The 26,682-nt window shown below is 40.6% G+C and overlaps 1 protein-coding gene across 8 annotated transcripts in view; it reads left to right on the top strand.

Moving 5' to 3' along the window:
- Nsd3 (nuclear receptor binding SET domain protein 3) overlaps positions 1 to 26,682 on the top strand; it is a 110,128-nt gene that overhangs the window by 63,196 nt on the left and 20,250 nt on the right. For 6 of the 8 annotated variants that reach the window (XR_004772576.1, XM_027395351.2, XM_035453375.1 and 3 more), the window contains exons 8-16: positions 6,100 to 6,200; positions 8,448 to 8,493; positions 11,441 to 11,571; positions 12,725 to 12,853; positions 13,541 to 13,667; positions 15,079 to 15,276; positions 15,633 to 15,803; positions 22,680 to 22,826; positions 25,895 to 26,051. Coding sequence is in view for 7 of the 8 variants with exons in the window: in XM_027395351.2 (XP_027251152.1) it covers positions 6,100 to 6,200; positions 8,448 to 8,493; positions 11,441 to 11,571; positions 12,725 to 12,853; positions 13,541 to 13,667; positions 15,079 to 15,276; positions 15,633 to 15,803; positions 22,680 to 22,826; positions 25,895 to 26,051 (1,207 nt within the window). In the remaining variant the exon portion in view is untranslated. Of the gene's footprint in view, positions 1 to 6,099; positions 6,201 to 8,447; positions 8,494 to 9,438; positions 10,704 to 11,440; positions 11,572 to 12,724; positions 12,854 to 13,540; positions 13,668 to 15,078; positions 15,277 to 15,632; positions 15,804 to 22,679; positions 22,827 to 25,894; positions 26,052 to 26,682 lie in introns of those variants that run through there. The other 2 variants (XM_027395352.2, XM_027395353.2) reach the window with 2 other exon arrangements.

Genomic DNA, 26,682 nt, shown 5'->3' with positions numbered 1-26,682 from the left:
AGTTTCTTGGAGGTAGAGTATTGCTGTGAAGTCCAGGCTGGCCCTGAATTCACTACCCCTTGCTCCCACCTCCCAATTGCTGTCCCAACCAGCATCAGCTCCCACACACTTAGGCTCAGTATAGACTCCAGAAGGCTCCAAGACTTGGGTTTTTTGAGGACAGGAGACTGGCTTTGGATTCCAGATCTTCTGGCCTCACCCACTATGTGACCCTGTCTTCAGTCTCTGGTTAACAGTTTGCACATTGAGGTTGCTCTTACTACTCCTCTGATTGAGTTATTTGCTGGAGTGGCTCACAGAACTCAGGTAAGCACTGCAGTGAAGCTTAACCACTCTGTCATTAAAGATGCCATAGAGGATACAGATGTGCAGACAGATGAAGAGACTTCCCGACAACAAATACAGAGGACTTTAGTTTCTCTGCCCTCCCAGGCACCTCCAGTGTCCTTATCTGAAAGTTCTAGTGCCATAGTTCAGAGGGTTTCAGGAGGCCTCATCACATCGGTATGGCCTGTTGTTAATTTAGGTTCCAGCTTATCTTCCCTTTGGGGCAGGAATTCAGGCTTGGAACTAAAAACTTAGTGTGGCTTTGACTTTCTAGTGACTAGCCTCTGCCTAGCAGCCCATCAGGAGTTGTCACACTAGGGTAAAGACGGATCCATGGCATTTACTTTGCAGCTCTGTGCCAAGAACTAGGTCAGAGACCAAACAGGACAAATATGCGTTCATACTACCCAGAGAATTAGAAAGGATTTAGGAATGAAGGGCAGAGACAAAATATATACGTCTCCTTTTTAAGAAATGACATGTATTTATTTGTATGTATGGTACATGTATGGTACTGTGAATGTGCGCAGAGGTCACGGAAACTTGCAGAAGTGGGTTCTGTCCTTCCACAGTGGGACTGAGCTCAGTCGTGGTGCAAGCGCCTTTACCCATTGAGCATCTCACTGACCCAGTGTTGTAGTTGTTTGTTTTTACTTTGTTCTTTGTGGGGACCGTCACCCAGCTCCCAAATAACCGCATGGAGGCTTATTCTTTCTTATGAATGCCCAGCCTTAGCTTAGCTTCTTTCTAGCAAGCTTTTCTTAAATTATCCCATCTACCTTTTGCCTCTGGGCTTTTATCTCTCTCTATTCTATATACCTTTATTTACTTCTTAATCTGTGGCTTGCTGTGTAGCTAGGTGGCTGGCCCCTGATGTCCTCCTCTCCTTTTTAATTGCTCCTCAATCTCCTCTTCCCAGATTTCCCCTCCTATTTATTCTGTCTGCCTGCCAGCCCCACCTATCCTTGCTGCTGCCTCGCTATTGGCCATTCATCTCTATTAGACCAGTCAGGTGTTTTAGACAAGCAAATTAACACAGCTCCATGGAAATAAACAAATGAAACATAAAAGAATGCAACACATGCTTGCATCATTAAATTAATATTCCACAGCATAAATGAATGTAACATTTTAAATAATATTGTACAATACAGTGTACTTCTCAGTGTATTGTAATGATATAGTGATCACATTGTCTTCTGGAAGAGTCAAAGTCCAGAAAACAGAAATAGAGATCTTGAACCAGTAGTAATCCAGGCAAAACTTTGATGAAGGGTACAGAGGGCTATTTTTGAGAGTTTGAATCTAAGTAAAATCTGAATTATTACAAAGTCTATATAGCAGCCACCATTCAAAAAAGACTTTGTGGCACACACCTATAATCCCAGCACTCCGGAAGTAGAGGCAGGAGGATCTCTGTGAGTTCCAGGACAGCCTGGTCTACAGAGTGATTTTCAGAACAGCTAGAGCTGTTACACAGAGAAACCCTGTTGGGGGAATACTTGGACTAGCTCTCTAAAAACAGGCCAGAGGGATACAGGACAGGGCAAGATCTTTCCAGAGGCCGTTGGGCACAAGTTGAATGAGGCACAGTAAGCAGAGGATCTTTATCCAGTATCAAATTGGGAAAAGAAGCTGAACTAAAGAACAGAGGGAGTAGCAAGTGGCAGCCAGGTCTGCCACTTGCATTATTTCAGACACCATCTAGTGAAGCTGAAGATGAGCAAGTGACAAGTGACTTAAACTTTGCATTGATTGACCATGATGTAATATTTGCTTTCTTTTGACTATCCAAAAAAAAAAAAAATGTAAAACCCATTGGCCTCAGCTGTTTAAATAGGCCTATCAGTTTTTATAGTAGTGTTGTTAATTTGTCTTACTTTAAGTGAGATATCTAGATCTCTATTTACACACCTAAAGTCTCCCAGGAAGGGAGAAAATAAATTCTTCATTTCATACTGGACACTTTTTGTTTTTCTGGTTTATCGAGACAGGGTTTCTCTGTGGCTTTGGAGGCTGTCCTGGAACTAGCTCTTGTAGACCAGGCTGGTCTCGAACTCACAGAGATCCGCCTGCCTCTGCCTCCCGAGTGCTGGGATTAAAGGCGTGCGCCACCACTGCCCGGCCTGTTTTCTTTTTTAAATAGAATGTTCTAATTTTTTGAACTTAGAAAAAGGCAATCGGATTTCTTCCTTAGACACATAGAGGTTAGGCTCTAAGTTTTGACTAGAATCTATCTTCAGAGATGGGCGATACAGCTTTGATTTTGGTTTTCGTTTAGTTGCCAGTGGTGGTTGGTAAGAATACTTTTGTCTTTTTAAATGATTGTCTCACTTTTTTGTAAAAATAACGTTTAGTGGTCCAAAGGTCAGAGAGACGCTTGTTTCCTCTTAGAAGCCATTTTATCACCTCAGCTGAGCCTTTTCTCTTTTTTTAACTTAAATACCTCAACTGTGTGCCACTGACATATTTCTGTGGTTTGAAGAATGGTATTTACATTCATACTAGGTTACTACATAACTTTCCAAATCCACCCTCGCCCTTAGAAAATAAGTATAAAAATTGTTAGTGGTTTTAAATGTGTTTGTTCTTTTTGTAGCTTTCAGAATAATCTTAAGAAGTCATGTTGCTTCACCCTCTGTAAGACACTAAGTAGGTCAGGGTTGGGGATGTAGTTTCGTTAGTAAAGTATCTGCCTAGCATGCACAAAGCCCTGTGCTCAAACCCCAGTACTACATAAACTGGCATGTTGGCTCATGCCCATGATCCCGGCACTTGAGAGATGGAAGCAGGGAGATCAGAAATTCATGACAGTTCAAGGATAGTCTGTCTACATGAGAACCTGTCTCAAAAAACAAAACAAAGCAAGCTATATCAGGTCAATACATCATAGGATGGTAAGAAAGTTCTGTGACTGTAGTTCAGATTGTTTGCCAACCCATGTCACCCTAGAAGCAACTGGGTTTTGTTTGCTCTCTTGCTTGTTTGCTATTGTTCCCAAGCTGTTTTCATTTTTGTTTTTCTAGGTAGTACTTGAGTATTGATGATTGAACTGAAGCTTGGGACCTCTGAAATCCTCAGCTGGTCTATGAGGGCAGGCTCTCTTGTCTTTCTCACCAGTTTAAGGAAAAAAGTTTAGAGTAAAGGATAATTCCAGAACTTTCTGTGACTAGATTGTGACTTTGGTGCTAGAAGCAGATTAATTGTAGCTCTGAAATATCTGATGCCACACTGTGGAGATAGCTCTGCAACTAAAGTACTTGCCAGCAAGCAAGTAGCCAGGGGCTTGGATTCCTTGAACACATGTAAGTGGCAGATGAGCATGGTAGCACGCCTATAATTCCAGCCTTGGAAGGTGGCTATGGAGACTCTCCATCAGTGAGCCCTCGGTTTGACTGATCCTGATAGTGCAAGGAGAGAACACAAGTTGTCCTCTGATCTCCATCTGGCACTGTGGCATGTGTGCCCCCCCCCCATACACACACACACACACATACACAGGTACACAAAAAAAATAAAATCTGTTCCAAAAAAAAAAAAAAAAAAAAACCTATAGTATTGCCAAACTACTGGCTGCCAAAAAGTAGTGAGATTGTTCTTTGTTTTGGATTTGACCTAAGGCAAAGGGAAGCATTTCCTTGTAACCCAGAGCAGTGAGCTGCAGAGTTTTGAAGGTTATCTGAATTGCTGAATGGGAGACACTTCTATCTGATTGTAAAGGAGGTACACAGCTAGAGGTCGATGAACATTGTTGGGTAGTCGGTTCTTTTTTTCTGCCATGTGGGTTCTGGGGTTGGAACTCAGGCTGTCAGGCTTGGTGTTAGGCACCTTTACCTGCTGAGCCATCCCACTGGCTCAGACTTGACACTTACAAAGAAGGGCATTTTTGGTCAGTTGTACTTAAAACCTGACAAATAGTCACAGTGAAGGTATTGCTGTTTGTAGTGTTGCAGAGGTACTCATTCCTGGTATTCTTCCAAGTTGCCATGTCAGTTCTTATTTTTCACATGAGGCCCACATAAGTTTTGATCAATTTATTTTTAAGCAATTGTACTGTTTAAAAATCTTAAGCCAGATATGATAGCTCATACCTTTAATCTCAGCATTTATGCAGAGATATTGGGATATCTATGAGTTCCAGGTCTGCCAACCTGTCTACATAAACACACACACACACACACACACACACACACACACACACACACACAGCTTATCTTGCTATTTAGCATAGGAAAAATACCAGTAATTTGTCCCTTGGTTAGTTTTTTTTGTTTGTCTTTACTTTTTTCTTTTTGAGATTAGTCTCATGTAGCCAAGAATGACCTTGAACTTCTGACCCTGGCTTCTACCTCCGAAGTGCCCTGGTTTGTGTGGTGCAGGGGATCTTATGCAGGGCTTCCTGCATATTAAGCAAGCACTCCACCAACTGAGTAGCCATTTCCGAGTTACAACCGTAGCTCTGTGTGATAGTCAAGCTAGTGGTTGTATTTGGTCACATGTTTGTGTCCATCCTGCTTTTCCTCTGGCTTGGTTGGTGTAGCAGTAATACAAGTGTACCCAATGCTGTTGCTGTTTATATATATAAAATTTGTTAAACTCACATAAGGTGTAAAATGTGTACTAGCGATTGAATTTTGAACCAATGTGGGGTGTGTGTGTGTGTGTGTGTTGGGGGAGACAAAGAGAGAGAAGGCAGACATGCTCAGGTGCATATGCATGTGTATAGAGGCTAGGGGGTGTGCCTCTCAATTGATTTTCACCCTATCTTTTGATTCAGGGTCTCTAGCTGGCTGGCAGCAAGCCATGGAGGCCCTTCTCTTGACTCCTCAGCAGCAGGGTTACAGGCGTGTGCTGCCAGGTCCCATGTTGTTGTTTCTGGTTTGTTTGTTTGTTTGTTTGTTTTAAAGGAAAACATTTAATTGGGACTGGCTTACAGTTTCAGAGGTTGAGTCTATTATCATCATGGCAGGAAGCATGGTGACATTCAGGCAGACATGGTGCTGGGGAAGAAGCTAAGAGTTGTGTATCTGGATCTATAGGCAGCATGAAGAGACAGTGACATTGGGCCTGGCTTGAGCATTTGGTACCTCAAAGCCCACCCCCAGTAACACCTTCCTCCAACAAGGCCACAACTACTCCAACAAGGCCATACCTCCTAATAGTGCTACTTCCTATGAATCTATGGGTGCCATTTTTTATTCACTGTTATTTCTGTTTTAAGTGGTTGCTGGGGATCTGAACTCAGTCTTCCTGTGTGAATCCTTTCAGTCCCTGGAGTCACACTTCTTAAGTGTGTTTATTGGCCTTCAGGAGTCAACTATGCCTCTGTTGTTTTGGTCTAACTTTAAAACTAAACTAAAACATTATCTCCCTTACTTGTGTAACTAGGATCTTTTTTGGGGGGAGGGGTTTCGAGACAGGGTTTCTCTGTGGCTTTGGAGCCTATCCTGGAACTAGCTCTTATAGACCAGGCTGGTCTCAAAGTCGCAGAGATCCGCCTGCCTCTGCCTCCCAAGTGCTGGGATTAAAGGTATGTGCCACCACCACCCGGCTTAACTAGGATCTTTTATAGTGCCCATTCTCAGTTTCTTTGAGCTATTAAATAATTTTGTGTTCCCAAGTGTTTAAAAGCTTTTTAATGACTTTTAATTAAACTCTGTCAGTAATGGATAATAATAAAAAAAAAAAAGTCAGGAATCTGGTCAGCCTTTACCAAATGAGTCAGGCAATCTTAATGAGTTTTTCTTTGTTTGTGCTTAAATCATCTCATAGGCCCAGTAGAAAAGAAGCAGCAAAGAAGATCAGTCAGGACTCGATCTGAATCAGAGAAATCCACTGAGGTTGTGCCAAAGAAGAAGATCAAAAAGGAGCAGGTTGGCTTCCTACATGTAGAGAGTTAGAGCGTATCTGTGATGTGGTGGCTTGTCTCTTGTCACCAAAGAAAGATTCTCCCCACCTTGGCCTCCTTCCTGAACTATCCTTCCATCTGTCCTGGTGGGTTGCAGTGGCGACTTCTCAAACAGCTGTCCTGTGGTGGTGCTTCAGGCATCCTCACAGAAAACAGGTTTGGGAGATGGGAAGCCATTCATTTTGAAATTTCTGTTATAAGCACAATAAGTTCATGTTTTCATGAGTTTTACTTGGAACCATCAAGGAGTTCCCTTTTTTAAAAGTTTGATTTTGGGTTTAAGCTGCTGGTATATATTGTTTTTATTTTTTGAACAAATCAAATTAATTTAATTTATATTCTTATATTTAAGAAGCAGGTAATCATAGGTGATCTGTTTTTTTTCTGTTGGTATCACACATCTTTTGAAATGTTATTTTTCCAGTGAAATGGCACTCACCTGAAATCAGACTGTTAGAGAAACAATATTCAAGGAAAAAGTGTGTGGGGAGGGGATTACATTTTGATTGAATGTGTTCAACTGGTGTAATCAATGTAGTAATATACATGTTAAATGACCTTTTCAAATAACTCTTAGAAATGATTCTCCTATAAATTATAAACTCAAGAATTTTTTTGATTTTTAAAAAGTGAATGAATATCCATTTTTAGATAAGCACTTTGCCAATGAGCTATGTCCCCAGAATATTCTAATCTTTCTTCTTGTTTTGAGATAGTCTCACTATATATCCCTGGCTGGCCTGGAACTGGATATATAGATCAGGTTGGCCAGGCATTCACAGAGATCCGCCTGCCTCAGCCTCCCCAGTGCTGGGATTAAAGGTGTGTTCCACCACAGCCAGCTTTAGAGTATTTATTTTTTATAGCCCAACCACCAAGTGTTAAAACAAATCCAGAATTAGTTCCAGTAAGTTTAATGTTTTAAAGCCATTTACCATGGAAGCGTGTGTACTTTTTTTATTTAAAATCTTCACAATTTTAAATTTCCAAATTTAAAAGCTAACTTTGTGGGTGCTCTATGGTATCACAAGCATATAAACATTTTTTGAGACTATTTAGATAAAATTTCAGTAATACTTGTCATTTATCATATAATTTCCATATCTAGAAAATTACAAAAAATTCCAAGTCTAATAAACCTATAGTATTTGTTACCAAAATGAAATTGTGACTTTGCCACTTGGTTCCCAAATTCAGTCTGTGACCAGTCAGTTTAAAATTTATAAACAGAATGAGTAAAAATAATGGGACAAATTGTTACTGCCACTGTGTTATATATAGTTAGTAGTAGAATAATACCAGTGATTGTTTAGAAGATTTTATATTTGTACAACTAATTGTATCGTACAAAAAGCATTCCTGTTGTATGTTTTTTTACCTGTTGTAAAAAAAATAAAAAAATTTTTAAAAAGCTTAGAACAATCCTTAAATATTTACAAATTGTGTTTCAACATGCATATTTCACACCTTAAAGAAACATAAAATTCAATCATAGCCTAAACAGGAACCTCTCCAAACAGCATCTTTTCCCTATTTCAATGGTTCAGTCTTCCAGTACCACGTGTTTTACATATACATCGGCAGAATAACTTATGATCTCGCTCTCCTGATGTAGGATCAAGACCCTGTTCATAAGACACTCAAGAAAGTGCTGTTGCAATATCCCAGACTTACTAAGTTTGTTCTAGCAGCACAAGTATTGAGCTTCCAGCAGTATGGAGCCATGTAGCACTCTCTACAGAGAGGGTCCCGGTTCCCAGCAACTTAGCTGTGAGTGCAGGCGCGGAAGGGTCTTAAAGTGGCGTGAGTTACATTAACCTGAGTATCATAGTAAGTAAAAATTTATCCTAATGTCTTTGGGGCGGGAGGGGTCCATAGCAACATGGGCTGGTCAAAGAAACAGCTCCTCTCCTGCCTCCCAGACACTGAGGAAAATACTCTTGTTTTAGTCATGTACCAAGGGAATGGTGGGAAGTCTTTTCGAAAGAGCATGTGGCTGTGTGTTGTCACTTGATATTCAGCACAGGCAGCTAGGATTTAACCCTCCCTGACTTTGAGACAGAGAGCTTGACCCCGAAGATGGGGTTGAATTCAGATTCTCGGTAACATTGGTCACTCGTCACTACTTAGATTGATGAAAATGTTTATTTTCCCTCTATTTTTTAAAAGTGAAAAACCTTCCTGTTAATGCTGTGTTTTTCTGTCCAAACAGGTTGAAACAGCTCCTCAGACTGCCCTGAAGACTGGATTACAGAAAGGTGAGTTAGTGTTACGATGTTGCTTGACATTTCCTTGATTAAACCAGTTTTTAAGAATAACTTACTTGTATCTCATGTATTTTTGTCTGTCTCTGTAAATCATTGTTGTTCTTTGGTGTGAAATTTCATCCCCCTGGTGGTGAGTGTGTGAGAGTGTGTGTGTGTGTGTGTGTGTGTGTGTGTGTGAGAGAGAGAGAGAGAGAGAGAGAGAGAGAGAGAGAGAGAGAGAGAGACTGACTTTTAGAGTTGATCCTACTCTGTCCCTCCACGTGAAAAAAGCTCTCTTGTTTTGATAAATTGAAGAACATCACGTAGACTTGATATTGTTTCCAACTTTTCTCGGTTAAGATTTTGGGATTTCACTGGCTTATAAACTAGGGATGTGACGAATCCACTTTTTTGGTATTCGACTGAATACCGAATAGTAGCTATTTATGTTTGTCAAAAATGGACTATGGCAAATCAGACAGGACAGCTTGATTGGGAAAAGTGTTGCCACACTTACTTTTTACAGTGCTGTACAATCTTTTTGTAAATTGACCCATAGCATAATTATGGCCACTATTAGATGACCATATGTGAATCTATTTGAGAGATGCACAAAGTTTAAGAACCCTTAAACTTATATATGTGTTTTCTGTGTGCAATTTTAGTATAGTACAAACTCCATAGCATGACTCATGTGATTTTGGTGAGCTCAAACTGTGTTTAATACCTGTAGTTTACTCTGGGCAAATTGCATTATTTTAAAATGAATAAAATAAAACACCAGCCTCTCTGCATTCTCGGGGAGAAGTCTGCAGCGATGGTCTCCGTGGAGATCCTCAGCAGAACTGAACGCCTCTCGGAGGGAACACTGCTTGGCGGAGCTCCAAGAAAAGACATCGCGATCGATCGCTGCGAGATTAGGAGGCCTGATTGCGTTGTGTTTCCACCATTCCACAGGGTCGACGGACCGAGGAGTGCAGGGCTCTGTCAGATTCAGTGACAGCTCCGTCTCCGCAGCGAATGAGGAAACTGTGGACTGAGATTCCTGTACAATTTCATCCCAGAAACTCCAGACTTGTAGTCTCCGTGCAAGATTTCTTTGTCGGCGGCTCGATAAAGTTTCTTTTGTTTTGATTTTGATTTTGCCAATCATCATTATTGGCATTCTCTGGCCTGGTTTCTTCTTCAAGACTCTGAACAATTGCTTTAACATTCAGATGATTTCTCTCTCTTTTTATTTTTATTTTTTTGTCTGAGCTGGATGGGTACAGCTTAAATCATGGGTCCAGCCTAAAAACTACCATTAACTTAACCTGATCAATTCCACCATGGACTGTTTTCGTTTTTGTTTTTAAATAAAGCATCATTAATACACATCTGCAGGGTTTTGCCAAACAGCCCAAACTGTATACATTGCAATCATTAAAAGCTGTTGTTATTTTTTTTAATATTAGTGCCGTTATCATGGAGAACAGCATGACAGCTGTCTTCAGCGGTCTGTCATTTTTCTAGCATTTTCAGAAACTCATCGGAATTGGCGGTACCTGTGTTTCCCTTCGAAAGCCTCTCAGTACAGCACTCCTGTTCCTCTGTTAAACCTCCTTGTTAATTCAGTGATCTTTTAGGCCAAGGAAATATTTTGTGGTGATGTTCTGGTTCCACACACCAGCAATGAAAGAGATAGATTTGTGTATTGTGTTTTTTAATCAGCATTAACATGGGCAGGCACCCTCACTTGTAGCTGTCAGGAAGCATTCAGTGCAAACTTGTAGGATGGGATGTGATAACGAGGTTCCAGTAACCCGAGCAGTCTCCCGAGGCCCACATCTTCCACCACAGAATATGGCTATACACCAAGCGTTGCTCCCACCCAGCCTGTTGCGGATCTTCATGGCCTCAGGAGACTTCTTTCTCCATAGTCTCTTCTGGACTGCACTTCCACCATAGCTTGCTGGGCTGACCTAGAAGTGTTTGTTGTATGGAAAGTTTTGGGGGGAAATCTAAAACACAAAACTGTGGGTGGAAATAATAAGCGTCTCCTTGGTTCCTTGGTATTCACCGTGCCTGAGCTGCACATTTCACCGTGGCTGTCTCTGCATAGCCTACTGCATTAGCCCAAGAGATTGTTGCTTTGTAACTTTTTGCACTATTGTTTTGGCTGGATTTGTATTACACGCAGTTTTAAAAAAACTTCCACACTATTCTCTGCCTTTTTTTTTTTTCAAATATATATTTATTCCTTCCCTCACGAAGTCCAGAGGCCTCTCGTTAGTCTTTCGTGATCTCCTGCACTTGAACACTGATTGTCCATTACAGCCCTCAGTTAATGTGCCTCCCACATGGCATGACATGTAGATGGACATGTGTAGATGTGCCGCAGCACTTGCTAATGGTCACAATAAATGCCACTTTACCAAGAAAGAACAATGATGAACATCCAAAATTTATTTGGGGGATAATCATCAGCTGAATTGCAAAATTGGGGGGTTGAAATGGCACTATCCGTGTACGAATCGAATACAAATCAAAGATTTGTCACATCCCTAATAAAACAAGATGGAGATGTCTCTGCAACCATATCTCTGTAAACTGCACTGTGTTGGGTTTCATGTCTTCCCCTTACAAAATCGAATGGTTCTCTGAACTGCTCCAAATCAATTGGCTGTCCTTCAGTTTTGATACAATTGATGTCTAGATTGGAACTTGGGCTCTGTTGGTCAACATAGCAGTAGAGCAGAACTAAATTTAATGTTTTATAGAGCAGTTGTAAATGAACCACCTCTACCAGGAAGGCCAGAAACTTGTGAAGGTTTGACTGGCAACTTAAGTGCCACAGCAAGCTGTGAATTCTCCCAACACACTTAACATGAGTTTGGGGAAAGAAAATATTCTCCTACAAAAAAGGAAAGCGGTGGCCCTAAATATGATCCTAGGATTAATTTCAGTGTGTTGTGTTAAGGTGCCAGCGAGATTTCAGATTCCTGTAAGCCTCTAAAGAAAAGGAGTCGAGCCTCAACTGATGTAGACACTGCTAATTCCGCATACCGAGACACATCTGACTCCGATTCTCGAGGACTGAGTGATCTGCAGGTAAGTTTGTGTAAGGGTCAGGTCAGACTGCTCTTTCGTGCCTTGCCAGCCACAGTAGCATGCTTCCGTGGGAGAAATCAGGGAGATGTAAACACTCTCGGGAGGGTGTAGGGCTGAATTGACTTTGTGGTCTCTGACTCTTGGTTACCACGGTAATTCAGTTTACCTGTCTGGGTAGGTTCATGCCCCTTCTTCATGGCTCCATATTCAACTCTCCAAAAATGGAAGAGGATGGCCTTCCCCAAGAGAAGGTCTTGGTCAAGGCTATCTGAGTAATTCTCCTGCTTGAACCTCCAGACAAGTTCCCAGGGTCCATTGTAGAATGTAGGGTAGTCAGGCATTGAAAACTACACCCATCAAAGAGAGGTGCTTCAGGGGCTGGAGAGATGGCTTAGTGATTAAGAGCAGTGGCTGCTCTTCCAGAGGACCCAGGTTCTATTCCCAGCACCCACATGGCAGCTCACACCTGTCTGTAACTCCAGTACCAGGGGATCTTGTATCCTTACACCAATGCACATAAAATAAAGTTAAATAAAGTATTTTTTAAAAATAAGAGAGAGAGGGGTGCTTCATGTGGTGGTGGTCAGCCTTGTTTTTTAAAACAAAAAGATGAAGGGCCAGGCATGGTGGTGCATACCTTTAATTCCAGTGCTCAGAAGGCAGAGCTTTGAGTTACAGGCTAGGCCAGCCTCTCTACAGAGCGAGTTCTAGGACAGTAGAACTACATTGTGAGACCATGACTAAAAATAATAATAATAACAACAAAAATCAAAACTTCTAGAGAAAGCTCTCTTCTCCCTGTTGCTTCAACTAGCTCTGCTTTCCTGCCAGTTGGCTAGGTGCACTGTAAGTAAGGCATATTTCCCCAATAATTATACCCGTACCTTATCTGCTTATGTATTGGTGAATCACCGCTTATAGAGGAGTTTTTGTCATTGTTGCTTTTTAAATATTAGCTGCAGTTTCTCCCAAATGACAGACACATAGCATCCCTGGATTTAAAGGAGGAGGGAGGGAAGGAAGGGAAATGAAGAGGAGGGAAGGCAGGCAGGAAGGAAGGCTGTTCTGAGATAGATTTGAGCCTGTTTCACTAGGCTTTGTATTGTGTCTACAGGAATTGTTTTTCCTTTATCATCTGCTATTTTCCAAATAGGTAGGCTATGGAAAAGAAGTGGATAGCCCCTCCGCTGCGGCAGATGCAGATGCTTCCGACTCACAGTCGGTGGACTCAAGTTTGTCACGGAGAGGCGCTGGCATGAGTAAGAAGGACACTGTGTGTCAGGTAGGCAGGTGGCTATTCTATTTTTATTATTACATTGCTTTAAAGTTTTAGATCCTAAGGATATCTGTGGTTCTCTCTGTCCTTAATTGGAATATTTGTCATTTCAAATGCAACTGTCAGTCTTAGTGGGTTTTTATTGTTTGTTTTGTTCCTGAGACAGGGCCACACTTTGGAGCCTTGCTTGCTCTGAAATTTGCTGTATAGACCAGGCTGTTTCTAGACTTGTGGCCTACATGCCCAGCTACCTATTCCTTTTAATTTTTTTTTTGAGTTATTTAATTTTGTGTTTTACCTGCATGAGGGCATGTGCACCACATGTTTGCCTGGTTCTGAAGAGTTCAGAAGAGGGAACTAGAGTTACAGATGGGTGTGTGAGCTCCATGTAGGTGCTGGGAACCAAACCTAGGGCTTCACAGAGAAACCCTGTCTCGGAAGGAAGGAAGGAAGGAAGGAAGGAAGGAAGGAAGGAAGGAAGGAAGGAGAAAGGAAAGGAAAGGAAAGGAAAGGAAAGGAAAGGAAAGGGAAGGGAAGGAAAGGAAAGGAGAAATTGGAATTTTTGGGCGGGTCCCTCCTTTAGACCTTCTAACTCAGAATATTAGGAGACAAACCTAGTGGCCTGTACTTGAGCAAGTGCCCTGGTCAATTCTGATGCTCCAGTCTGAGAGTTTCTGCTTTCTGCTCTTACAGATCTGTGAAACCGCTGGTGATTGTCTGGTTTCTTGTGAAGGGGAGTGCTGCAGACACTTTCACTGGGAGTGCCTGGGCCTGACTGCAGTCCCTGAGGGAAGATTCATCTGTGAGGAGTGTAAAACGGGTGAGCTGTGCCATAGAAGGCTGGATAGGGAGGATGTGCTGTCCTCATGTCTCCATGACTCTTACTCCTTTCATACTCATTCATGGCTAAGCCAGCTTTCCTCCCTGCCTGCCCATAGGTATTTCAGTGAATTAAGACATCATACAGAATTAAACTTCCTAAGGTCAAAAAAGATGTTTGTTTGGGAGTTGGGAGTATGTGGTCAGGCTGTCTTGCAGCTGAGTCTAACGTGTTTGTGTGTGTGTGTGTGTGTGTGTGTGTGTGTGTGTGTGTGTGTGTGTGTAAGTTTGTGTGTGTGCTTGCGTGCGCGCGCACGGGTGCTTAATACATAGATTTAAAGTCCTTTCATAGATCTCAACAAGTATTAATCATAGTAACTAACTATGGTTATAGTATATATTTAAATATAATATAGTAAATATAATATGGTTATAGTAAAACTATAAATATGATTACATATTTAGTGGAAAAATAATGCTATTAATATTTTTTTAGACAGAGTATCACTATGTAGACCTGACTGTTCTAGAACTTATTATGTAGACCAGGCTAGCCTTAAACTCACAGAAATCCATCTGCCTCCCACATTCTGGGATTAAAGGCATGTGCCACCACTACCAGGCTGTGTTCTTAGATTTAAAAAAAAATTATTTTGTGTGTATGGGTGTTTTGTCTGCAAGTATGTTTGTGAGTATGCCTGGTGCCCAATGAGGCTGAAGAGGGTTTTGGACGCCCTGGAACTGGAATTATAGATAGAGTTATGAGCTGCCAAGTGGGTGCTAAGAATCAAACCCAGATCCTCTGGAAAAGCAGCCAGTGACTGTGACCACTGAGCCATCTCTCCAGCCCCATGTTTCTTTATGCTAAGTTCTGAAGTGTAATAGCAGAATTTCTCTCAGGAGCAGCTCTTTGATGTCTGTAGCTACTCCTGTATAAAAGGAGCACTTAGCTTATGTGTAATCACACACCTGTACCTGCTGAGCTCTAAGGAGACTGAAGCAGGAAGATGGCAATTTTGAGGCTGGTCTGAGGTACATAAAAAAGTCCTTATCCCCAAAAACCTGGGGCTGTAGAGATGGCTCAGGGGTTAAGAGCACTGACTGTTCTTTCAGAGGTTCTGAGTTTAATTCCCAGCAACCACATGGTGGCTCACAACCATCTGTAATGTGATCTGGTGCCCTCTTCTGGTACACACTGTATACAAGATAGATAAATAAATAAATAAATAAATAAATAAATAAATAAATAAATAAATCTTAACTAAAACAAACAAAAACAAAAACAAAAAAAACACCAAGTGCTGGGATGGAGCTCATTGTCAGGAATAATTGCCATTTTTAATGGTTAAATGAATGAAGTGGAATGTGCTTTAACGAGGTCTTATTTAACCTGCTTTTCATCAATTTTCTAGGGCAGCACCCATGTTTTTCATGTAAAGAGTCTGGTGAGGATGTGAAACGTTGTTCTGTCAGTGTTTGTGGGAAGTTTTACCATGAAGCCTGTGTCCGAAAGTTCCCCACTGCCATCTTTGAGTCAAAAGGGTTCCGCTGTCCCCAGCACTGCTGTTCTTCCTGCTCCATGGAGAAAGACATCCACAAAGCAAGTAAAGGTATCCAGCGCTAAAGAAGGGACAGCGTGCAAAGTGCACGTCTTTGTCAGCAGCATGGGCATTCTCTCTGTTTATCTCCAAGTTTAAAGGCTGAGCCACAATGGCTGACTTGTTAAGCACTTCAGACTACACTGAAGAACTAACTAAGTGTAGACATAGTATTTCATTCCTTTGGAAGAGCCCCACATGATTATCAGGCTTGCATTTAGGGACTGGAAAGTGCAGGAATGACAGTTAGCCTAGTAAAGAATATTTTGCACTGACTGTGACAGTGTGGCATGGCAGGGGAGGCCTACTCTCAGAGTACCATGGCTGACTGGCATGCTGTAGACCCCTCTTGACCTGTCTTCACACAGGACGGATGATGAGGTGCTTGAGGTGTCCAGTCGCCTACCACTTTGGAGATGCGTGTGTTGCTGCTGGAAGCGTCTCTGTGTCCTCCCACATTCTCATCTGTAGTAACCATTCCAAACGGAGTAGTCATTCTGCTGCTGTAAACGTAGGCTTTTGTTTCGTTTGTGCCAGAGGTGAGTGTCAACCCGCTTTATTTTTTTGTTCTGACTTCATTGGCATATTTCTCCATTTGAATGTGTCTCTGCATTAGAGAGAACTCCAGCTGTTGCATAGTACTACATCCTGTCCTAGGAGTGCTGAGTCCACCCTCTCGTTACTGAAAGAGAAAATTCCAGGCAGACTTCCAAATCCTGAGAAAATTAATAATTCCATAAGCTGACTCTGCTTTAAGAAATATCTTAAGCTGGGTGTGATGGCGCCCACCTTTTGATCCCAGCACTGGAGAGTCAGAGGCAGGAGGATCTCTGGGAGTTTAAGCAAGGCTGGTCTGTATAGCAAGTTCTAGACCAGCTAAGGCTATATATAGACTGTGTCTCAAAAAGAAAAAAAAAAAAAAGCAAGCTTAGAATTGCAAGTAAGTTCTTGATTACTTTTTCTGTTTAATATTTTGACTGATAAAAGAATGTCCTCGTCTTCAGTTTTCTCCTTAAGGCAGGTCCTTCCTGAATTGTCATTGTCAGCTGTGGGTTGTCACCTGGAAAGCAAGGCTAGCACAGTTTCCGATGGTTGTATGTTTTGAACTGTCATTGAGGACCTGATAAGATACAGCCAAGGCAACACATGTGCTGGTTTAGTTAAGAGCATCCATGCAGAGTTTTCCCCATGAGGGAGACTGATAAACTGAAAGCAGTATTGGGATGGTATCAAACTTGAGCTCATGGTGTGTCTCACTTTTCTATGGCTGTGTCAAACCACCATGACCAAAGCAATTTATAAAAGACAGCGTTTAATTGGGAGCTTCCAGTTTTAGAGGGTTAGTCCTCGACCATCATGGTAGAGAGCATGGCAGCAGGCAGGTGTGGTGTGGTGCTGAAGTGGTAACTGGGAGCTTACATGTTGAGAGAACAAGGCAGGGAGTGAGCAAACTGGAATGGCTTGGGCGTTTGAAACCTCAAAACCCACCCCTTAGTGACACACCTTCTCCAACAAGGCACACCCTAACCCTTCCCAAACAGATCTACCAACTGGAGACCAGGCATTCAAACATGTGAGCCTATGGAGGTCACTTTCATTTTCAAACCGTCACATTCCACTCCCTGGACCCCTAGGCTTATGGCCACAACTCTATATAAAATGTATTTAGTTTAATTTCAGAAGTGCCCATACTCTTTCAGTCCCAAGACTCTTTAAAGTCTACAGTCTCTTCTGAGACTCAAGGCAATCTCTTACTTGTAACCCTCTGTAAAATTAAAAAGCAAATAACTTTAATTCCAGCACTCAGGAGGCAGAGTCAGGTGGATCTCTGTGAGCTTGAGGCCAGCATGGTCTACAAAGTGAGTTCCAGGACAGCCAGGGCTGTTACACAGAGAAACCCTGTCTCGACAAACCAAAAAAAAAAAAGGGGCAAATTACGTACTTAAAAATATGCATTACGATTCCAAAAGGGGGAAAAGTAACATAATGAGAAAATATGGACCAAAGCAATACCAAAACCCAGCAGGGCAAGCTCCAAACTCTGCATCTCCATGTCTGATGTCAAAGGTCTCCTGATTTTGTTAACCACAGCACACTTCACACTTCTCTCTCTTGGACTGGTTCCACACTCTGTTTGCAGTTCTTTGGCAGACATCCCAGGGCTCTGGCATCTCCAACATTTTGGGATCTCCATTGCAATCCAGGCTTCATTTTCACAGCTCCACACAGTTGGCCTCTCAGAGCCTCCAGGCAGGTACTCCTGTGCCACTCACCTGGCCTCAGCATCTTTCCTTAACTGTGGAGGAAGACTCTACAACCCCTTTACTTATGTATTCTTCTGGCCTCTAAAGCCAGAGCCAAGTAGGAATGCTACTCAAATTCTGCTACTCTGCTTTGGATGGGGCCTGGTCCCCTCCTTGAATTACATTTGCATAAACCTTGATTTGTTGACCCCTCTCCTCGTTAAGTAAGCTTTCTTTGCTTTAGAAGCAAAAGACTGCTTAGGCATTTCTTTTTTAAACAAGGTGGAAGCTTAACTGAGTGGGGTCCTGCCATTTCGAATCAGGCCTTTAAATTTCTCATCTCTTTGAGCACAAGACTTGGCTTTAACATTAAATTTTCTCATGTTCTTTTTCTCCCCAAATTATACATTTTGTATTTCTTTTTTTTCCCTGTTTGTTCTTTTTCATTTTAGATCTGCATAAGAGTAATCACTAATAACCACATGACACAGTCAATACCAGGTTGTGTTGAAATTCCTGCCAACGACATTAATCCAAAATTCTTCAATTTACCTGCTGCCAGATTCTAAAGACAAGGGCAAAAACCAGCCACTTTTTCTTTTCTTTTTCTTTTTTTATTATTTACTTATTTATTTAGCCAAAATATCACAAGAATGGGCTCTAAGCCACATGCTTAATATTCTTCCCCTCAGGAACATCTTGAGCTGAAACCTCCATAGTCCACATGGTTTTTACCTCTGCTGTCTTCCAAACTCCTACTAGAGTGGCCCATTAAGTCCTACTTACTACATTCAACCTTGCTTCCTCCTCCAAAGTCTTCCACATTTCTCCAAAACCCAGAATGATCAAGCTTGCCACAGCAATATGCCACTCCCTGTTGCCAAATTCTATCTTAGTTATTATTCTATTGCTATGAAGAAACACTGACCAAGGCAGCTTATAAGAGAAAGCATTTAGTTGGAGGCTTGCTTACAGTTTCAAATGATCCCCCATCATGTCAGGGAACATGGCAGCAGGCAGGCGTGGTGCTGGAGCAGTAGTGGAAAACTTACATGTTGAGTCAATCACCATGAGGCAGAGAGAAAACAAACTGGGAGTGGCAGGGCATCTTGAAACCTCAGACGCCACCCCAGTGACACCTCCTACAACAAGGCCACACCTCCAAGCCTTTCCAAACAGTCCCACCAACGGGGAACCTAACAGGTGAGCCTGTGGGGACCATTCTTATCCAAAGCACCACATGCTACATATTCATGGATTGTGATACATAGTGTCCATTGTTTGCTTGTTTGTTTTGAGAAAAGGTTTCCTCTGTGTAGCCCTGGCTGTTCTGGAATTCATTCTGTAGACCATGCTGGGGCTAAAAGTCACCATCACCCAACTCCCACTGTCCATCTTTATCTTAACTGTATTATAATTAAATTCTTTTTTTTTTCCCCTTTTTGGGTAGTTAGTAATCATTATAATTGTCTTTTTGTTTAATAAAAATGTAATTTTTGTTTTTAATAAAATTTTCATTGTTTTCTGCATTTCCTTCTATGTAATATTTAAAGGAACTATTAGATGTGTCAAGTGTGTTAGGCTGTATTTAAAGTTTCCTTTCTGTTTGCCTGTTTTCCGTTTTAAGATGAGCTTTGTCTGGAGGCTGGTCTTAAACTTGTAAACTGAAGTGACCCTTCTGCCTCAGCTTCCCAAGTAGCTGAGACTGTAGGTATTTTATTTATCATGCTAATTAGTAAGGATGAAAGATTTTGGGTGGTTTTGCTTTTATATCTCTCATTAAAAAAAAAAAAAACTGAGGAGATAGGCAGTTAACAATTACATAAACATCTGTATTAACATCTTTTACAGCCCCTTCTACAGCGAACTGGATTCCTTACCCTGAGGCTTTCTGCCTACCTCAGTCTCCTAAGCATATATTCTGTCTGATGTCAAAGTAGGGAACACTGGTGTTTTGTTTTGGTTTGCTGGTTTGCTTGTGGTCTGGGGATTAAACCCAGGGACTCATGCTAGACCAGTTCCCTACTGTCCTTCCTTACCGAAGTCTGAAGCCAGAGTCTTCACAGTTCCCTGCTTTGAAACCTGTAGGAGTTCAACCAAGATACTCATTGCCACACTGTTAATGGTGACAGAAAGGATTCACACAGGCAAATAATAAATAAAAAATTACCACATCTTCTGTTCTGAATAGAGTGGTGATCAGAAAGGGTTATTTGTGTGTACCTGAATGTATGTTTGTGAACCATGTGTGTGTGCCGGGCCCATAAGGCCATAAGAGGTCATCAGATACCCTGGGACTGGAATTGAAAGTGGCTGTGAACTGCCATGGGGGTGCTGAGAATCAGACCTGAGTCCTGCAAGAACAGCCAGTGCTCTTAGTCTCTGAGCCTTCTCGTCAACCCAAACTATTGAATTATGAATTGATGCATAGCGTTAGAGACTTGAGTAACAGTGATGGCGAGCAACCCTTGTTGCTTTGCCAGCCCCTTCTATTCTGGCTCTTCCAGACCCTTCTTAATAGTATACAAAAAATGTCAGTTTATTAACTAGTTTGATAGCTTACTTTGGAGTATGTTCTAAGTCCAATTCAGTCAGTATTTTTTGTGCTCTGTTTCATTTAATAATGGAATGCTTTGTTTTATTTTATTTTATTTTTTGTTTGACAGGGCCTTACTATGTAGCTGTGGCTGTCCTAGAACTCACTATGTAGACCAGGCTGGCCTCTTACCTCTGAAGTGCTGTAATTAAAGGCATTCGTCATTACAGCAGGCCATTTTTTAATGTTTTTAATTGATTGCTCTTTAAAACTATTTTCAGTTTAGGACAGGTAGAAAATGTAATACTTACAAAGACTCTTGCCACTTTGTGAAATTAAACTGATAACCATTAACTAAAAACCTGAAGATAATGTACATGGGGCAAAGCTCCATGATTCAGAATCAGAACTGTGTTTATATCTGTTTATACTTTATTTAAAAGCCCATGAAATGAATACCCACATATTTTAGCTGAATTGTAAAGTAACTTTGTGTAATAAGAAGAAAACTTCATTTCCTCTCACAGCATTTTGTAAAAATTTACTCTAAACATATCAGATATTTGAGATTTAAATCAAAGGCTTTAAAGTACAAATACGAAAGCCAGGTGTGGTGGTGCACACACCTTTAATCTCAGCACTCAGGAAACAGAAGCAGGTGGATCTCTGTGAGTTACAGGCAAGCCTGGCTTACATGCTGGGTTAGGACAGGTTCCAAAACTAAATGATGAGACCCTCTCTCAAAAAAGCCAAAAATAAAAAAAAGTACAAATATGTAATATTTTAAACTTTAGAGACACCTATTTTTAAGGAGACTATAGTAAATCTATATGCCAAAGAAAACACTTTAATAATTTGTTTTTTTAAAGATTTTATTTATTTACTATGTATATAACATTCTGCTTCCATGTATATCTGCACACCAGAAGAGGGCACCAGATCTCATAACAGATGGTTGTGAGCCACCATGTGGTTGCTGGGAATTGAACTCAGGACCTCTGGAAGAGCAGTCAGTGCCCTTAACATCTGAGCCACCTCTCCAGCCCCAATAATTTATGTTTTAGGATTAGAAAGTGGAGCTTATTTTCTATCTTTCTAGTCTTATTAAGCATTTTTCCATCCTCATAAAGTATTTTTTCATAGTTCTTAGTAACTGGATGTTTGAATCATTGAGCTGGGCCATTGAGATGGCTCAGTGGGTAAAGGCTCTTATGCCAAGCTTGACAGCCTGATATTTGAGCCCAGGGATGCACTGATAGGAGGAGAGAACTGACCCCTGCAAGTTGTCCTCTGGCCTGTACTTAACGTGCATGTATGCACATGCCTGCAAGTACACACAAATAAATTAATTAACTTAAAAAAAGTCATGAAGCTAATTTTTAAGGATTAAAAGGTCTAGAACTATTTTTAGAGGCTTTACACATATTCCTAGCCAACTCAACACCATAGGAAATACTGAGATATCTTTCAGTGCACTTATATTATTGATATTTTTTGTGCATCTTCAGTACTATGTTTTGTTTTGGTTTTGGTTTTTTCAAGACAGGGTTTCTCTGTGGCTTTGGAGGCTGACCTGGAGCTAGCTCTTGTAGACCAGGCTGGCCTCGAACTCACAGAGATCCGCTTGCCTCTGCCTCCCGAGTGCTGGGATTAAAGGCTGCTGGGATTAAAGGCGTGCACCACCAATGCATTACTTAACATTTCTATGCCTTTGTTTGTAATAGAGCTGCTAGGTTAGGGTCTTCTCTTTATTTTAATAGCAATAATAGCAGTTTGCTTTGCATATGTAAATGACACTCTGATAGACACAGTTTGAAACGATTGCCACAGTTGCCTTAGGAAGCATTTCCTGTTTTGTGTGGGTCAGAACACTCAGCCTAGGCTGAGTGATTTACCTGAGGCTCAGTTGGTGAGTGGAGAGAGATTCTACTTAACCTTCTTCATTTTAACAGTCTCTTTTCTCTTCTTTCTTTTTTTAATAGCACCTCTTTGCACTAAATGGATATAAAATATTGACATTACATAACTTTTCTTACAAAATTACTGTTTTAGTAGCAGTGTAAAGTTCCATTCTTTCACCAAGTGCAGACGTTTCTTGAACCCATCTCAGTGGAGGGCAGCATAAATGAAAATTACACCATAGTAAAGAGTGAGCAGTGACCCTTCCAAAATAGACTTCTCAAAATGGTCCCCAAGTGACACTGTTCTGATGTATACTATAAAGTCCTAGGTCATCATAAAAATAATGACCGACAGAGGAATTATTATTAGGATGACAGTTCCCTGCATAGAAAATGGCATATAGCTGCATTATAAATTTAATTGGCAGTCTTGGGAGTCAGTATATTACAGTGGATCTAGTGTTTTCTTCCAATAGGATAGGTATATAGGTAGATAAGAGTAACTTTTTTATAACTGTTTAAGGTGATAATCACTTTCTGTGCTGGCAAAAATAAATAAAATAAAATCTAAAATGGTTTGCACTCCTTTAGTAAAGTCAGGGAGGTAGGGCTCCATTTTCACACACTCCCATCCCTCACTGTAAGGCTCGGGTGCATGATAGGTGCTGATTTTTTCCCTCATGGAATCATGGGTAGTTTCATCGCAGCTCATCTCTTTCTGTTTGTTTTATATAGGGCTGATAGTTCAGGACCATTCAGACCCCATGTTCAGTTCCTATGCCTATAAATCTCACTACCTACTGAACGAATCAAACCGTGCTGAGTTGATGAAATTACCTATGATTCCTTCTTCGTCAGCTTCCAAAAAGAAATGTGAGAAAGGTAATAACTAAAATAGTTTCTTTCTGGTTTTTATTTTTGCCTTTTCCCTTTTCTCTCTTTCTCTATTTAAATGAAGGGGGGGGAATGTATGCCTGTCAAGCACTGCCTGTTGGTTTTGGTAGATTCTGCCTTGGTGGTTGTGACTTTGTCTTCATATGGCTACAAAATTATCAAAAAAGGGCTTAAAATATTTCTGTCATCACAATTTTTTTTTTTTTACTTTTCTCCCTGAGTCAATTTTCACACATTCCAAAGATGTAGGTTATTAAAATCTAAAGACTAGAATTTTACTTAGTATAAAAGACATTTAAGAAACTATTTCTCATTCGCTTGACCTAGAACCTGTCATTCATGTTATATTAGGATAGTTATGGTATAGTTTGTCATTACTAACAAGAAAGGCTATTTAGAAAAGAAAACCAAGGTAACAGGTACTGAAAAAAGATTGTTTCTAGAACTTATTCTGTTTTTTCATTTCTTCAGTATTTAGTTAAGATGGCATGGAAGCAAGTGCCCTTCCTTCCCATAGGAGGGAAGCTGGGGTTGAGGACATACCCCAAATTCTAGATGTTGACAGGTAGCCCAGTCAAATTACCAATGGGAAGTTTATTCATAAAGAACCATGAGCTAATGTATGTTCACGTTCTCTCAATCACTGTCATTTGTGCAAAGAAACTTTATTTGTTCTTAGCTTGTTGTAGCCTGCATGTGAGAGAGGGGAAAGTGACTTCATGTTTATTTGGGGTTCCATCCCAGAGGAAACATCTGAGTTTGGAAGGTATTGGTAGGGCTTTTGCTTAATATATTCTCATTATGACCCGGGGTCTAAGTTCAGAATTGATAAAGAAAAGTCCATTATTCCTATCTAATATACCATATTTGCGTGTTAAGCATAGGTTTTTATTAGTATTTGCCATTCGTGCTGCCTGTTTGATGTATCCTTGCTCCTTTGTTGGCCCAAGTGGCAATAGTAACTGAGTAAGAGTAAGAGTATCGAGAAAGGACTGGCCTGTGGCTCAATTCCTGCTGAGGTCACACTGCATTGCCTTATGAGTGATATTTATGCTTTCTGAGGAGGTGGGCCTTGTTCCTCAACAAAGTAGAAGTAGTCTATCAGTACATTTATAAAATGAGCTTAACCCAGTTGTTGTTTTGTTTCCAGCATTCAGTATTAACCTGACATCTATTGAAATAATTTCGAGCCATCCATCTACTTAGCTTGAACGATGTATTTCCTCTTGTATCTGTTTTGTTGTTGTTGTTGTTGTTGTTGTTTTTACATAGAAGCAAGGTAGACAGACCATTCATATTTTTATTTTTTCTATATTCTTATATATTTTGGACATCTCTATCATGTTAGTTTTCACTGATTCTGGCTCTGTATTTCCTCTAAATAAGACTGAAAATGTAGGACCATTTACATTGACACTGAACATGGCCAGCCCGACTTCCACAGTGGTGCTGATAATCACATGTCCTCTAAGGCTGTCTGCAAGACAGGTCTCCCTCTTGATTGTTCCTTTCCAATGGACTTAAAACATCCAAGCAGCTAACCTCAAATTGAACGAATTAATCCCCATTGATACCTGCAGTCAAAGGGGAAAAGCACCAATGACCGAAGTAAAAGCTGGCAGAGGAAATACAGTTCTTGGTTCATCACTGGTTGCATGTAGGTTTTCCTTTTGTTTTAATGTAACGGTTAGAGGCTTGAAAGTGCAGGAAGACAGGATTTCTGGAACTCTATAAAAGGCTGGAGCATGTAGTCTATCAAGTTATATAGAAGGCTCTGCATCTCTACAGCTTGTAGGTTATAGAACTGACTTGTCAATGAAAATGTGTCTCTCTTCAGTGGTTAACCTTTTTTGTTACTTGTTGATAATTCATACTAGAAATACCTAATCACCCCCCCATGTTTATTTGTTTGCATTAAAAAATGTTATTCATTTTGTCACACCTGTTTTGGTATCAACCCAGGGAACATTTTTAGTCTAAAAAGAGAGGGCTTTGGTAGGAACCTGAAATGATGCATTTGCATGTAGTACTTCATTCTGCTCTGAGAATTACTTAGTTTTGTGCTATAAAGCAGTGGTTCTCAAATTTAAGTCAGAGATCTAGATATCCAAAGAGAAATTTCATGTATTTTTGTAAAATTAAGATAATTACACATTTATGCAATATAGAATTACATGAGGTTTATTTGGCTATGACTTTTAACTGTCCAACATAATACTATAAAACTTGCTTTGCTTTTGGATCATAGCCTCCAGTAGTTACGTATTTCTTTGGTCAATACAAATAGGAGAGTTGGGCATGATGGTGTATGCCTGCAATCCCAGCACTTGGGAGACAGGCAGGAGGATCACTAATGGGAAGTAAGAACTACCTAATGAGGCTATCTCCAAATAAAGGTGGAGGAAAATCGTTAATATTGAGATGCAAGTTTATTTTTGGTTGGTATGATTTTGAAAATCTGGGTCATAGTTGGGAAAAAGGGAGTCCTTGGTGATGGAACATTTACAAACCACTGCTATATAGCCTGCCTGAGTGTCTGTCTTCACTGAGAAGGTAATGGTGCTGTAACTACCAGCTTAAGAATCTGTATTCCACTTTTGTATTTTAAGAAAAAAAAAGTACTGATCAACTCATTGATTATTTTCATTCTTGGCTGATTTTATTATAAGGAGATTTAGTTCATTGTGGCAGTGGATTAAAATACAGACATGATTATTGCATTCTTTGCTCGGAAGAACAAAAGATAGTTGTTTGAAAACCTACTTTCAAATCTACTTGGGTTAAAGAGTTTCTGTATCTTTGACACCTGCTTCCCCAGTTGCTCATATTTCTGAAGGGGCACAGCAGTGGTTTTGGTCCTACAAAAGCTCTGTGTTTCTAACCACTGGAGTCTTAAAAATGGGCTGTTTCACTTGTTTCCTATTTTAATCTATCACTCTGGATAGACTATATCAATCCCTTTGTTTTTCCCATTAGAAAAAGATATAATGTACTTAAAAGATAACTCTCTCCTTTCCTTTCTTTCTCAGTTGCTAAGCCTGTTTGTTTGTTTCAAGGTGGAAAACTGCTCTGTTGTGAATCGTGCCCTGCATCCTTCCACCCAGAATGCCTGAACATAGACATGCCAGAAGGCTGCTGGAGCTGCAATGACTGTAACGCTGGCAAGAAACTGCATTACAAACAGATTGTATGGGTCAAACTGGGAAATTACAGGCAAGTTTTCCAAGGGCAAATAGGAATTAAGACAGTTCTGCATGTGCTTGTAATCTGCATGAGGTGCATTTAGCACACAGGCAGAGAGACAGGCTCGGCTCCTTGAACAAAAGGGATGAAAGAAAATGGGGTTTGGATATGGTTATTTAGGGGGTTGGAAGGGTTATGTTGCTCTTGGATTTATGTTTTTGTTGTTGTTTTATGGTTCTTTTGTTTTGTTTGTTTGCCTTTTTCCTTAGGAGTTGTTTTTTACTTTGTTCTTAGATTCTGAGAATTATTTTATACTCATGAATTACGTGCTACTAAATTTTGGAATGAAAGGATTTACATGGAGGGTGGAGATTATGTTTTCTTTGTATCTTAGTTCTCTATTTTTAACTTCTTTTTCTAAATACTTATCTAATTTGTGTATATGGAAGTTTTATTGGCCTGTGTGTCTACATATTGTGTGTATGCTTGCCTATGGAAGCCAGAAGTGTGTGTCAGGTTCCCCAAGACTGAGTTACAGACAGTTGTGAGCCGCCGTGTGAGTGCTGGAGATGGAACACAGGTCTTCTGGAAGAGCAGTAAGTGCTCATAATCACTGAGCTGTATCTCTTAGTCTCCAGTCTAATGAGATCAAGAGTTATAG

The sequence above is a fragment of the Cricetulus griseus genome (genome assembly GCF_003668045.3).
Source record: "Cricetulus griseus strain 17A/GY chromosome 1 unlocalized genomic scaffold, alternate assembly CriGri-PICRH-1.0 chr1_1, whole genome shotgun sequence".
Lineage (NCBI taxonomy): Eukaryota > Metazoa > Chordata > Mammalia > Rodentia > Cricetidae > Cricetulus > Cricetulus griseus.
The sequence above is the reverse complement of the archived record's forward strand: the minus strand, read 5'-3'. Positions and strand labels throughout refer to the sequence as shown.